The sequence below is a fragment of the Phoca vitulina genome, unplaced genomic scaffold, assembly GCF_004348235.1.
Source record: "Phoca vitulina isolate PV1807 unplaced genomic scaffold, GSC_HSeal_1.0 scaffold45, whole genome shotgun sequence".
In the NCBI taxonomy this organism is placed as follows: Eukaryota; Metazoa; Chordata; class Mammalia; order Carnivora; family Phocidae; genus Phoca; species Phoca vitulina.
The window spans coordinates 3,060,292-3,074,928 of NW_022589748.1; the positions used below are offsets into that span (position 1 = coordinate 3,060,292).

The following is a 14,637-nucleotide window of genomic DNA, read 5'->3' on the forward strand; positions in this document are numbered from 1 at the left end:
TTTTTTAAAGATTTTATTTATTTATTTGAGAGAGAGAGAATGAGAGAGAGCGAGCACATGAGAGGGGGGAGGGTCAGAGGGAGAAGCAGACTCCCTGCCGAGCAGGGAGCCCGATGCGGGACTCGATCCGGGGACTCCAGGATCATGACCTGAGCCGAAGGCAGTCGCTCAACCAACTGAGCCACCCAGGCGCCCCGAGATCCTATTTCTCTATACGGCTCGGGGCAGCTAAGCCTGGGGCCCCGCTTACTGTGGCACTAATGGAAAGATCTTAGCAGCGTGTAGAGCGGTGGTGGGTGGGGGCTAGTCAGTAGCAGATGCTCTTTTCTGATCCCTGCCAGCGCCTTGTTGAGACAGTAGCCATATAACTCCCCTCACCCCCCCCCCCCCCCCCCCGGCTGCCCCTCTGTGCCCTAGCCTAGACCCTCTTGACCTCAAGCCAAGCACTCCCTCTTCCCTTACCCAGGACTGCCAAGGTGTTGTTCTGGAGCTGGGCCAGCCCCCTGCTGCCCAGTGTGTCTGAGCTTGGCGCTTCTCCCAGACTGCGGGCACAGGTTTGCTGGCTGGCAGACGGGCTAGAGACACTGTTCCAGCCATCTCTCCTTCCCTGGAAATCCGGCCAGAGACTGACTAGCTTAGAACATCCCACAGAGCAAGCACTGGTGGTGCAAAAGCAGGACTCACCTGCAGGAGGGACTTGCTCAGGGTTACAGGGGACAGTTGGTAGCAAGGGGCTGCCTGACTCGTGGTCCAGAGTGCTTTCCTGTGTGCAGGGTGAATGATGGGGTGGGTCATGGGTGCACCCCCAGAGCCCAGTGTCTGGCCTTGAGGAAAGAGGGCAGGAGGGGGAGACACAGCTCATGCGCTCAGAGGGCCCCAGGGTCACACCAAGCATCGCTTATTAATGTACATATTAAATGGTAGCGTGAAGAATGAATAAAGACTCTGCTTTTCTGTTAGAGGTCTTACCCTCATTCGATCATTCATTCATTTATCAAACATTACTTAGGAAACCATGCTCAAGCCGCTGTTTTGCACTCAAGATGTGATGTAGTGGGAGAGACAGACATGGTTTCAGTAGGTGAAGGGATCCTGGGTGGCTTCCCAGAGGCCAGGATTGCAGCAGGGAGTGGTGGAGGTGTTCGGGACAGAAGGAGTGTGCCCAGACCCTGGGGTGAGGCTGGGAGTGTTTGGAGAACCTCAGAGCTTGGGTAAGAGATGAAGCCAGTGAGGGAAGCCTTCCTGGAATGTTGAGCTTTATTGTGCAGACAAGGAGGAGGGAATCAAGGATCGACTTTCATTTCATGAATCAAAAATTAACTGAGCTGGGATGCCTGGGTGGCTTGGTCGGTTAAGCGTCCAACTCTTGGTCTCAGCTCAGGTCTTAATATCAAGGTGGTGAGTTTAAGCCCGAGTGGGGCTCCATGCTCAGTGTGGAGCCTACTTTAAAAAAAAAAAAAAGTTAACTGACCATCTACTGTGCACTGACTATTCTACATCTTGGGGACATGGCAGAAAACAAGAAAGACAAAAGTCCTTGCCCTCATGGAGTCTATGTCTAGGAGAGGAAAGAGATGATAAACAAATAATATCCATGCTGGTGATAATATGCTATGGAGAAGACAAAGTAGGGAAGTAGGGGTAGGGAGTGCTGAGTTCGAGGTGGGTTTCCATTTTTATTTTATTTTATTTTTAAAGATTTATTTATTTATTTGAGAGACACAGGGTGAGCGTGCGTGAGCTGGGGGTGGGACAGAGAGAGAGGGAGAGAGAGAATCCTCAAGCAGACTGCCCACTGAGCCTGGAGCCGGACCCAGGGCTCCATCCCAGGACCCTAAGATCATGACCTGAGCCGAAATCAAGGGTCGGCACTCAACCGCCTGAGCCACCCAGGCACCCGTGGGTTTCCAATTTTAAATTTGATGGTCAAGGACGGCCTTGCTGAGAAGGTGGCATTCTTTTTAAGATTTTATTTATTTATTTATTTTTAGTAATCTCTATACCCAACGTGGGGCTCAAATTCACAGTCTAGAGAAATCAAGAGCTGCACACCCCACTGACTGGGCCAGCCAGGCACCACGAGAAGGTGGCATTTGAGCAAGTATCTGAAGGAGGGGAGAGAGCAAGTCATGTAGGTCTCTGGGGGGAGAGCATTCTGGGAAGAGGGAACATCACGTGCAAGACCATGAGCAGGGAGCATGCCTAGCCTGTCAGAGAAACAGCAAGGAGGCGTGGATGCCTGGAGCCTAGTGGGTAATGGAAGACCTTAAAGGAGGTGAGGTCAGAGAAGTCGAGGGGCGGAGCCTTGTAAGTAACCAATTCCTTTGGCTTTTACTCTGACTGGGATGCAAGCCACAGACGCAGAAAGGGACTCAAGGAGACCTGAGATCCATCTTGGGCTTTAACAGAATTGCTCTGTTTGCTGGGTGGAGAATACAGATCTTCCTCGACTTGCAGGGGGGTAACGTCCCGATAAACCCATCGTAAATTGAAAATCTCCTAAGTGGAAAATGCATGTCATACACCTAACCTACCGAACATCAGAGCTTAGCCTAGCTGTCCATAAATGTGCTCAGAACACTTATATTAGCCTGCAGTTGGGCAAAATCATCTAACATGGAGCCTATGTTATAATAAAGTGTTGACTCATGTGATGTACTGAACGCTGGCCAGAAAGCGAGAAGCAGAATGGCTGTCTGGGCACAGGAGGGTTGTCAGCGCAGGGATCCCTCAATCTCGTGATTGCTGCTGGTGCCACGACCCGCATCACGAGAGGATCACGCCTCAGATCACTAGCCTGGGAAGAGATCCAAATTCAGAATTCAGAGTATAGTTTCTACTGAATGCATATCACTTTCACACCGTTGTCATGTCAAAAAATCATCAATTGAACCATCCCAAGTCTGTGTCTGGAGACTGTGAAGGGCTTCGGGGAGGAAGCAGGGATGCCATTTAAGAAGTGATCGCAATCGTGCTGGTGGCTGGGACAAAGGTGAAGGCAGTGACGTGGTAACAAGTGGTCATATTCTGCAAAAATTTTTTAAAAAATTTTATTTATTTGATAGAGAAAGACAAAGCGAGAGAGGAAACACAAGCAGGAGGAGTGGGAGAGGGAGAAGCAGGCTTCCCGCCGAGCAGGGAGCCCGACGTGGGGCTCGATCCCAGGACCCTGGGACCATGACCTGAGCTGAAGGCAGACGCTTAATGACTGAGCCGCCCAGGCGCCCCTCTGCATACATTTTAAAGGTAGAGCCAACTGAAGGAAAGAGAAATCCAGGGTGAGTGGAGTCAAGGTAGGGGAAGAACTGGAGGAGGGGTAGGCTGGGGGTGGGAGTAGATCAGGATCTGGGGTTTGGATCTATTTGATTTTGAGTTGCCAATTAGACACCCCAATGTGGAGGGCCAGTAGGCCATTGCCCATGTGATCTGGATTTCATGGGAGCAGCCTGGGCCGAAAGCGGCCGGCGCAGGTAGTTCTTGGAACATGGGAAGAGCTCATAGCAGCGTGGAGGACAGCAGGAAGTGGTGTCTAGGAGAGAGACCTTGACCGGCTGAACAACAGCAGGACCCGGCAGCCTGGAGAGAAGGGTCAAAGGCATTCAAGAGACTTATTTAATATTACTATACTGTGTATCAATTATGAAAAGAATGTTTGTTGGAAAACATTAAAACAATTAGGGGAGCCTGGCTGGCTGAGTTGATAGAGCATGTGACTTTTTTTTTTTTTTTAAGATTTATTTATTTATTTGAAGAGAGAAAAAGGGCTGGGGGAGGAGCAGAGGGAGCAGGAGAGAATCCTCAAGCAGACACCCTGCTAAGTCCAGAGCCCGACGTGGGGCTTGATCTCATGATCCCGAGATCATGACCTGAACCGAAATGAAGAGTTGGATGCTTAAAGGACTGAGCCACCCAGGCACCCCGAGCATTTGATTCTTGATCATGACCTCAGGGTTGTGAGTTTGAGGCCCACGTTGGAAGTCAAGATTACTTAAAAAAAAAATTAAAAAAGACATTAAAACAATGAGAGATATTATGAACTAGACCAGACACCTGAGAGCATTTAAAGTGCCCGCCCGGATATCCGGGGAAACATGCAGATGGTCAATGAGAAGTTCATGTGCAACACCAGCTGGAGACTAAGGAGGCAGGAGTAGTCTGGCTTGGGGTGGAGATGGAGTTGCGGGCCACAGTCCCCGGAGTGTGTGCATCCGTGTGTGTGTGTGTGTGTGTGTGTGTCTATGGAATAAGAAACAAGGGCTGAATTTGGAATGGAATGCTCCATGGCAGGGGCTAAAATAGAAACTGTTGCACAAGATGCCATGGGTCCCCAGAGCAGCCAACTCCCTGGGGTTCAGGGACCACTTCCCAGAGGGGGGGCGTTTGAACTGGGGCTTAAGGGATGTGTAGGAGGTAGCCAGGTGGAGAATGGGGGAAAGGCATTCTGGGCCAAGGGTGTGAACAAGGACAGGGATAGTGAGAGAGCAGAGCTTATTCCCTGTGGGAACAAGGCAGTCCCCCTAACACACATCACTCCTATCCCATTCTTTTTTTTTTTTTTTTAATGTAGGCTCCACTCCCAGAGTGGAGCCCAGTGCAGGGCTTGAACTCACGATGCTGAGATCAAGAGTAGGATGCTTAACCGACTGAGCCCCCCAGGTGCCCCACCCCATTCTTTAATGTTAATAATTGATGGATATTCTGTCCAGACCGATGCCCTGTAAAGCCCTGTCCCCACTTTAGTCAAAGGAGCATCTCTGTGGCATCCTGCACTCTACTTGTTCTGGGCAGTGAGGTTTCCCTACTGCCCCAGGGGGAGAATCCTGATGCCCTAATAGAGATTTCTATTTCCTTTGTGGTCCAGCCCTGTGTCACCTCTTGGAGGCCACCTTCCCTTGACGCAGCCACGATGCCCGATGCCCACTTGGCACCCTCCTCTGAGGACTCTGCACTTGCTTAGTTCCCCCGGCCTGGGACATTCTCCTCCCTGTTTCCTTCCTCCTTGACTTTCACTCCTTCCCTAGTGGACATCACCTCCTCCCAGAAATCATCCCTGACTGCCCAACAATGAGGGCTGGGCTCCTGTGTGGTCCCACAAAGACCTGTATTTACCCAGATTGTAACACTTATTGTCCTGTGTGGCTGTGGTCTGTGTTAGCTATCTGTCCCCTCATTGGATGGGGACATCTGAAGGGAAGGAACCAGGTCACGTTCTTGTGTATTTCCCAAGGCTGGCACAAAAAGCGGGTTTGTGGAATGAGTGATAAATCTTTGCACATTTGAATGAGCAGTGTTCCTATAAAGGAGCACTGAGGGAAACGCTGGGCTTTTGGGTGCTCCCAAAGCCCCTGGGGACGGTTTGGGGTTTCCATCCCGCAGGCTGGGAGGGCGGGGCGTGGGCCCCTTGCCCACCGGCACCTTGAGGTTAGGAACTGCTGCCACCTGGTGGGCATGGCCGGTGCTGCTTCGCTGGCACCATTACCATTACCGCTGAGCACCTGCATGCCCAGGTTGGGATGATGAGTCACCACCTGTCCTCCAGAAGCCCTCAGGCTGGTGGGAGACACCTTGACAGTGACAACACAATGATGGGGAAGTGCAGGGGCTGTAGGGGTCTGCAGGAGGATGAGGAGGCAGCTTGTGTAGAATTTAGGAACAGAAGTGTCCCTGGGGCGGAGTCCATGGGGGGTGCAGAGCAGGAAGGGGCTGCTGACATAAAGGGGTGTGTGTGTGTGTGTGTGTGTGTGTGTGTGTGTCGTTGTTGTTGTTGTTGTTGTTGTTGTTATTGACGACGTTCTCCTGTTTTTCTTTTCTGTTGCTTTCTAGCAGGCTTTCTCTCCTTTCCTGGCATGTCTGGCCCTGGTCCTTTACTATGCAAAGCACTGGTCATTGTGTGACGTACCTTACTTAGCCTTTCTGTGACCCTACTAATGGGGAGATGCCCCATTAGTTCCATTTCACAGATGAGGACAATAAGGCTCAAGGAGGTAAGCATAAACAAGATCACATAGTTGTAAGCCCTCAGCCCCGCAAATCCCAGCTGTTTTGACCACAAAACCCTGCCCCCTGCCCAGCCGGCAGCTCTCTTTCCCACTTCCAACCTCCACCACCCCAGCACACCATCAACTTTGTCCATCTTCCAGCTCAGCCCTGAGGCCTGAGCTCAGCCATCCTGGGGAAGCAGGGGAGGAGCGAGATTGGACGGTGGGCAGCTGGGGCATGAGCCCCACCGCTCAGTGTGTGATGTTTGAGGTAGGGGTTTGCGATGGAATTGGCTGTACACCTGAATATAAGGTTATTCCCTCCTTTTCCCAGTGAGAAAATTTAAAAGAAATTTGGCCCAATATTTCAGTTTAAACATTTAGGGATGCAGGTGAAATTAGTGACTTCCTGGTTATACTGAATTAAAATATTTAACGGTTAAGTATCTTAAATCACATGTTTTTAAGAATAAGTTTATTTCAAAACAATTATTTTCTACTCTCGGGGTTTGTGAATATTCATTCAAACCCTTCACTCGCATCCCTGCCTTTCTTTGTCATGTCGCGTGTCACCCGGAGCATCTCCTTTGAGTTCCCTAACATGGTTTTCTCAAACACATCATCTTCACTTGTGCTGGGAATTACAGAACTTGTTGAATGCATGAATGATGCGGTTGCTGAAAACGTTACTCCAAGTCGTGAGAGAGTGGTTGTTTTTCATCTAAGTGGTAGGTTAACATTTGTGATCTCCGTAAGGTAGTGCAGAATAATATAAAATAGCAATCTCCCGGTCCTCCTCCTTGTCTTTCCCCACTTTCTTTTTCTCCACAGCACTTCTTACCACCTGGTATACTCACTCCTTTGTTTATGGTCTATCTGCTTTCACTAGAATGTGAGCTCAGTGAGGTCAGGGAATTTTGTCTTGCTGTTTTATGTCCACCACCTGGAAACATGCCTAGAACATAGTAGGTGCTCAGTAAATATTTGTGGAATGAATGAATCACTTAATAACTGTAAAGCTCTTAGACATTTGACAGCCCAGTGGCAGCCAGGGCCATGCATGAGGATGGTATTGGAATTGAGGGTGCGGGGAGACAGTCCCCGCAGGAGCCGAGCCCCCATAAGGGCATCCGCGTCAGGGGGAGCCCCATTGTTTTAGGGGGTTAGCTACACACAGGAAGACTGAACTAACTATGAAATGCACTGAAGACAATTGGAGAAAGGGGGTAAAATATGGAATGGGGAAAAGCTAGGATGAGCCCTGTGCTGGTGGATGGGATTCAGGTCTAATAGTGAACTTTTTCTTAATATATGTAAATTCTATTAGTTAGGGTTCTCTGGAGAACCAGAACCACTAGGATGAACACTGGGAAAGAGGTTTTTATTTTTTCTCAAGATTTATTTTGAGAGAGAAAGCCTGAAGTGTGGGGGGAGGAGGGGAGGGGGAAGGGCAGAGGGAGAGTCTTTCAAGCCGGTTCCCCGCTGAGCACAGAGCCTGACAACGTGGGGCTCAATCCCACAACCCATGAGATCAGGACCTGAGCCGAAAGCAAGAGAGGTGGCTTAACCAACTAAGCCACCCAGGCACCCCCTTGGGAAAGAGGTTGATTACGAAGAATTGACTCGGGTGATTACAGAGGCTGAGCAGCCCCACGATCTCCTGTCTGCAAGCTGGAGGGTCAGAAAGCTGGTGTAGTCCCAGTCTGTCTGAAGGCCTGAGACCTAGGAGCACCAATGGTGTCAGTAGGACAGAAGACCCATATCCCAGCCCGAGCAGTCAGGAAGAGAGAGAGGATTCAACCTTTCTTCTGCCTTCTGTTTTATTCAAGCCCTCCACGGATTGGATGATGCCCACCCACATCGGGGAGCGCTATCTGCTTTACTCTGTGCACTGAGTCAAATCCTAACCTCTTCCAGAAACACCCTCATAAACATATTGAGAAATAATGTTTAACCAGATAGCTGAGCATCCCATGGCCCAGTTGACACAAATTTAATGATCACACAGATAAAGAAATAAACATAATATAAATGTATGTTAATCTAATTGCAATGAACATGCCTAACACACAGTCTTTTTATTTTACAGGATTTTTCTTTTATTTAGTTTTTTGAGAGTGAACGAGCGAGAATGGGGTGGGGGAGGAGGGGGAGAGGGAGAGAGAGAATTTTTTTTTTTTAAGATTTTATTTATTTGAGAGAGAGAGAAAGAGAGATCATGAGCAGGGGGGAAGGGCAGAGGGAGAAGCAGTCTTCCTGCTGAACAGGGAGCCCGACGTGGGACTTGATCCCAGGACTCTGGGATCATGACCTGGGCCGAAGGCAGACGCTTAACCGACTGAGCGACCCTGGCGCCCGGGAGAGAGAGAATCTTAAGCAGGCTCTGTACTCAGCCCAAGCCCAACACGGGGCTTGATCCCCGGACCCTGAGATCATGAACTCAGCTGAAATCAAGAGTCAGATGCTTAACCGACTGAGCCACCCAGGTGCCCCCATTTGCGAATCATTGTAGTAATAATTAATCTGGGCAAGAAACATCGATGGATGCTGAACCCTATGGGTGAAAGTGGGGTAAAGGAAAGGATGTGTCATAGTCTCAAAATACTTCCCTTCCCCGGTGCTCATTAATCGTGGTCAAGTGATCAGCATTGATCCCACCAGTCATGGTTCCAAACGATATCAGATAGGAGAACACAGCATCCTTTCTGTGATGTCTCTGCCCAAAATGGGTAACAGTGGTCTAATCACAAAGGAAGGCGTGGACAAGCCCAAATTGGAGGATGGTCTACAAAATAACTTCCCTGTAATCTTCAAAACGTCAAGGCCACGAAATTCAAAGAAAGGCTGCAAATTGTTCCAGACCGAGGGGGACCAGAGAGATGTGACAACTGGGTACAATGTTTGATACCATATTCGATTTTTTTTTTTTACCCTAAAAGGATATTTTTTTGGACACTGAAGAGCAGTTTTGAAATTGTTTCGAAATAAAAAGTTAAAAGAAATGCCTTTCTCCTGACTGACTCTTGCTGGCCTGCAGGGTTCATTTTGGACACGGTCCTAGGGAACTTCCTGTGACGGACAGGGTGTGACCTCCTGTGACCTCCTTCGTGCTCCCACTGTTCCTGGACCCCCCGCCACAATTTTCTGATTAGATCTACGTCTCATCCCTGCTGGCCTCGGAGGTCCCTGAGACCAGGTCCCTGGGCCCTGTCAGGATCATGGCACAGATCAGCCTCTCAAAACACAATCAATCTCCTCAACAAAAGGGTATATTTGGGGGTACGGTTCAACCCCACCTCTTCACCTGGGGCTCAACCAAATTGTTGGTCTGGCTCTTGGAGGTACCCATGCCTCAGCGGCACTCACGGGCAACCAGGAGGTGTGTCTGCCAGGGTTTCCTGGGAGAAATATTTACGGTTTAGGGCGGAGTTGAGGATCTAATCCCCTAGACATGACCTTGCCGAAGAGGCTTCTCAATGGGGAAAATTCTCTTTCATACCTTTGATGTCACTGGTGTGCTCAATGAGCGCACTGGGGGGTGGGGGGGGGAGGCGTGGGCTACCTAGACGACCTGTCCAGCACTGAAGATGGTCCTGGCTCTGTCCCTCCCTTCTCATCTCCTGACATGGGTAGAGCGCCCCCTTGGGGTGAGGGACAGGTGTGACGGTGCAGGAATGGGGCCGAGGAAGCTCTGGGCCGGGCAGGAGGGTTCCAGGATCCAGGAGGGGAGGCAGGGGCCTGGCCAGCCAGTCAGGGGCGGAGCCTGACAGGGAGTGCCTAGTCCGGAAGGGAGGGCAAAGGGCTATGTTGTCTGCCTGCCCCACCCCACTGACAAGAGTCCCAGTCACCAGGCCACCCTCTCTGTCCGGGGCCCTAGAGGGGTAAGTGTCCTTCTGAAACCCACCTTGTCTCTTTCCTGTGGCTTAGGTGAGAACTTCTTTCCTCCTTGAGGGTCCACACGCCCTGTCCCCTCTGTTTACCCTTGTCCCAGGCAGAGGCCACACTTGCCAACCCCTCAGCATGGCACAGTCCCCCTGCTCTACTTTCAGAGGTCCAGGAGATGGGTACTGGGGGGCAGGAACAGAACTTTCCAGACCCCTCCCCTGCTGACATTAGCATCAGAGCCAAGGGAAGGGCAGAAGGGCCCAGAAGGGGGACACCTCATCTAGACAAGCTCTAATCCCTGCTCCCTTCTCTGTCACCCTACAACAGAGCCCAGAATCCCAAGTGGCTGGAGCACTGGGGGATGCCCAGACAGAGCCCTCGCTGGACCAAGTCCTCCAGGAGCGGGATGAAGCCATCGCCAAGTGAGAGGCAGATGCTGATGGGGGCTGGGAGGGCAGTGGGTGGCTCACCCTCAGGGCTCTGTCCTGCTAGAGGAGAGGAGGTGAGAAGTCAAGTATTCCTGCAGGGAAAGCCACATAAGCTCTCACCCTGTCACAAGGCGGGGGCTGTGGCCACCCAGCAGTGCGGGGTCCAAGCTGCTCTCCCCGCCACATGCAGGAAGCACGCACTGGAGGCCGAGCTGGACACATGCAAAGCCAAGTTGCGCGCTGTGGAGGCCCAGCTACTGGAGGTCCTGGAGGAGAAACTGAGGCTGAAGCAGGAGGTGGAGGCCTGGGAGGTAGCGTGGGAATGCCAGCCGGGCCGGGGAGGCATGGGGAGAAGGAGAAGGGCACAGGGTTGGCCCTGAACCTGCTCTCCTGCCCCAGGAGGACATGCAGCAGCTGGTGAGGCAGCAGGTCGAGAGGCAACTGCAGAGAGAGGCCGGGGGCTCTCTGGGAGCCCCCGTGGACCCCCGAACTGCCAGGGCCCCCTGGGTCCGATTCCTCTTGGGTCGGTGGGGACGCTGGTGGTGACAGAGCTCAGCCCAGGACCTTGGGAGCAGTGTCTTTATTCATTAAAGCTTGAGGTCTGACCATCTCCGCACCCTCATGCTCTCTCAGTGCCCACCTGAGTCCTTTTGTGCAGAAACATGGAGCGGGCTGCAGGGCCTGGAAGCCTGGGGTTTTCTGCCCCCTCTTGCCAGCAACTCTTAGGCCAGGAAGCCTCGGATGGCAGTCACAAAGTCCTGGGGGCAGTCAGCGTGGATCCAGTGGCCAGCATTGGGCACGGTCTGCATCTGGGCTTGAGGGAAGAGCCGCCTAATCTCCGCGTGGTGGCTGGGGCTGTCCGTCGAAGAGAAGACCGCGCAAAAGGGGTCAGAGTGGGAGGATGGGGAGAGAGAGAAGTGGAAGCAGAGCAGGGAGAAGAGAGCTACATGAGCCCACATGCCCCGCGGTGTTTCTGAATTCTCAGGCAAAACCCTCCCACACCCAAGCCCTCCCCAAGGTGGGATCCCCAGGCTGGGGCCCCTCCCACCACCAAAAGTAAAACTGGCTTACCGCACATATTGAGAGTTTCCACCCAGGAGGAAGAGGGTTGGCCCAGGGTAAGATTCCTGTCGTGGTGGGAAAGCCAAGATCTTGTCCACGTGCTGGGCCAATGCTTCCAAGTTCACCCTCCACACGAAGCGCCCATCCACCTCCACCAGGTTAGTGAGCAAGAACTGACGCTCGGCCATGTCCTGTGGGGGGGTCCAGAATTGGGGGAGGGAAGCCTCTGTGTGAGGTCTGGGGCTGCCACTCTTCCCCTGACAGGTCCCAGCCCACAACACCATCCGAGCATGGGTGTGTTACTTGGATAATAGTGCTGAGCTGCTCGTCGGCCAGTTTTCGGGCAGAGGAGCGGGGCACCTCATCTGGGATGTCTACAGCCCTCATGGCCGCCATGTAGGATGGGAAGTTGGAGCTCGGTGTGGTCTCCACTGGGCTGATGTCCACAGCAATCAGGCGTTCTACCAGCTCTGGCTGTGTGAGAGAACCAGGCTTGGGACCGGCCTTATGGCAGGCATACTGGGTCTCAGGCAGAGTTCCCAGATCCTGAATTTGGCCATCCAAGACTTGACCGAGTCCCAGGTCAACTGCTGGGTACCCAGGGTCCACACTGGATAGGAGGAAGCCCCGTATAGGGAAGGCTCACCCTCTGGAGCGCTAGCAGCATGGCTGTCTTGCCTCCCATGCTGTGGCCAATGAGGACGCAGGGCACAAGGCCCAGCTGGGGCAGGAGGTCCTGCAGGTCCTGGCTCATGGCCTCGTAGCTCATGTCTGGGCTGTGGGGGCTGTCACCATGGTTCCGAGCATCCACCGTAAGCACCTGCAGAGTGGAGAGGGCCGGCAGAGCTGGCATCCACATTCAGGGCATAGACAGCCTAAGGCAGGGCATTCCTGCAGGCTGATGGGGGGTAGAGAGCCTGGGGAAAGATCCTGAAGTGGAAAAAGGGCCCCGATGGTGACAGGGCCCAGTTCTCAGACCTAGGAGGCCAGATGAGGAACCTGGGGCCCCTCTGCCAGAGAAGAGACGGCCCAAAAAGTGTGACACTCTCTCTAAAGGTTTGGTGACCACCCAGAGAAAGCAGGTGCCAAGACTTTCCAAGAGCTGGAGCAGAGGAGGATGGGCTACTATAAAAGGTGATCAGCCCCCTGTCATCCCTGAACGAACAGGGGCTGGGCTCCTTAACGGGGAGGGTGTTGGCGCTTAGGCCTTGGACAGCCGAGCCTAAGCTCAGTGTGGAGGACGCACATGGGCATCTGTAACACGAACGAAGGACTGGATGGATGCAAGCACGAGAGAATGAATGGGGTCCACCTAGGGCCACGGTATGCCATGTGGCCTCCATCCTTAGAGGATCAACCTCTTCCTCATTTCCGCTTAGAGAGACCGGCCACTCCCCGGCAGGTGTCTTGTCGTGAGGGCCGACAAAGCGGGCCCCGCCTCGGCCTCCTCCTAGTCCCGCCCAGCCAGGCCCCACCTCCCGCCGGACCCCGCCTCTCCCGGAAGCTCACCCTTCGGCCAGTCTGATGGGCCAGGGCCTTGGCGATGGAGTTGAAGTTGGTTTTGGAGCCGAAGAGCCCGTGCAGGAACACTAGGGCCGGGCGGGTCGCCTCTCCGTCCAGAAGCTTGTAGGAAAGCAGTACAGACCTGGAGGGAGGCGCAAGGATGGAGGAGGGGGTCTAAGGCTGCTGGGGAAGGGGTTTAGCTGGGGGCCTGGGCGGGGGCGGGCGCAAGCGGAGGAGGCGGGGCCATCGCGGCCCGACTGAACGGGGAGGAGCGATGGACGGCCTCCCACATGGCGCCCTTGACTGACCTCGGCTCGGCGCCGCTTCGGCCACTGCTGCTGGGTGCTACGGGCACCCTGGAGGAGCTGAGACAGCAGGGGCCGAGCCCCCTAAGGGGGAGACTCCAGGCGTGGGTCCAGCGGAGCATGCCCGGGAGCAGCTACCCCGAGCTCACCACGTCCTGTCCCCTCGCTCCGCCCCCCGCCTTCTCTCAGGACCCCGCCCCGTTCCGATTGCAGCTCCGCCCTCTGCCCCGCCCACTAGCGCGGAAATCCCCGCCCCCGCCTTCGTTTCCTTACGTAATCCCAGAGTACAATCTGTTCCCCCCAGTTCCGCCCCTTGCGTCATTACGTAATCCCCTCAGCCTCCGCGCCGTGAGGCCGACGAGCCACCCCTGGCCACGCCCCAGGCGGAGCCGCCGAATGTCTCTGGTTACGCCCCTCACGAAGCTCCGCCCAGCCTCTTCCGGCGTCGAATCCTCGTGGAGAGTCAGGGTCTTGTGGCGTGGGAGTCTTCGCGGCTCGGAACGTCCTGGATTTGAGGCGCAAGCTTTGGGCGGCCGCGGGACAGGTCCTTGGCAAGCCGAGGAGGCCCTGCCTTGACCAGCGCCCGCCCTGCACCTGGCCTGCTTCTCTGCCCTCACGCACCGCCTTGGGTGGGTGCCATACTTTCAGTGCCGCGGGCGGGCGCGGAGAGGCGCCGGGAGTGGCTCCCGTCGTCGGGGCGCCAGCTTGGAGGCGCCGTGCTCCACAGCCGGGGGCCCAGGCAGGCCGGGTGGTGCCCCTCTTACCCGTCCTGAAGTCCTCGACTCTAGAGAGCTCATCTCCAGCCACCCTCCACGCCCGCCCTTTACAGATGGGGAAACTGAGGCAAATAGCTTGTACAAGAAGCAGAACCAGAATCGCTGTCTGATCTGACTTTTTTTTTTTTTTTTTTGGTTGCCATTCTTGATTCGAGTCAAGATGGGAGGCCGGATGTTTGTACGGGAAGGTATTTGCTGCTTTGAGCTGAAATGGATCAGATGTGCTCACTCCTCTTTACCAGCAGAGAAATAAAGGATCCTCCCACCCTCAGAACTCAGCACACCCTGCTGAGAAGTAGCCTCTGTCTGGAAGCCTGACCGGCTGCCAGTTTCTGTCCCCAGTCTGGGTTAGTGGTGGCGGTGGCATCTCTCAGGTCTCAGCCGGCTTCCACTACAGTGCATCCTTCAGCAGTTACAAGAGTAGCTGCTCCTTTTACAGCATTCAGGGATTCCCCATCTCTAAAGGGGGGAGTTGCCTCCGTGGTCGGTACCCGCCCCCCCATCTTACCTGCTTTTCCACCCATGCTGCCTATTCTCTTACTCCCCAACCAGAGAACTACCTTTGCACACCTCCCTTTTGGTTTTTACCCCCAGGACTCCCTCTGCTGGCGCCTTCCAGATAGCCCGTGGCCCAACTCCTGTACAACTTTAAAGGTCCAGGAGAACTGCAACCTCCTCAAAAGCCTTCCCGGATTTCCCC

The 14,637-nt window shown here is 53.8% G+C and overlaps 1 protein-coding gene across 2 annotated transcripts; it reads right to left on the minus strand.

Annotated features, from left to right (window-relative positions):
• Positions 1–8,403: 8,403 nt before the first annotated feature.
• Positions 8,404–13,344, minus strand: ABHD11 (abhydrolase domain containing 11). 2 transcript variants are annotated; one of them, XR_004302572.1, is made up of 7 exons: positions 13,165–13,344; positions 12,863–12,998; positions 12,000–12,173; positions 11,657–11,827; positions 11,363–11,544; positions 10,932–11,146; positions 8,404–10,348 (listed from the first exon to the last, which is right to left on the minus strand). XR_004302572.1 is itself a non-coding variant. In XM_032431139.1 (6 exons), exons 1-6 carry the CDS (start codon positions 13,281–13,283, stop codon positions 11,014–11,016), a joined length of 915 nt encoding a protein of 304 aa, XP_032287030.1. In that variant the 5' UTR covers positions 13,284–13,344; the 3' UTR covers positions 8,404–11,013. The 2 variants fall into 2 exon arrangements, 1 of the variants encoding a protein (XP_032287030.1); XM_032431139.1 differs by having other exon boundaries at positions 8,404–11,146.
• Positions 13,345–14,637: the final 1,293 nt, after the last annotated feature.

Coding starts and splice junctions, on each gene's coding strand:
- ABHD11 (XM_032431139.1), bottom strand. CDS start 13,283: ATGCTCCGCTGGACCCACGCCTGGAGTCTCCCCCTTAGGGGGCTCGGC. Junction 11,828..11,999: donor TGCTGCTAGCGCTCCAGAGG/GTGAGCCTTCCC, acceptor TCTCTCACACAG/CCAGAGCTGGTAGAACGCCT. Junction 11,147..11,362: donor GGAAACTCTCAATATGTGCG/GTAAGCCAGTTT, acceptor TTCGACGGACAG/CCCCAGCCACCACGCGGAGA.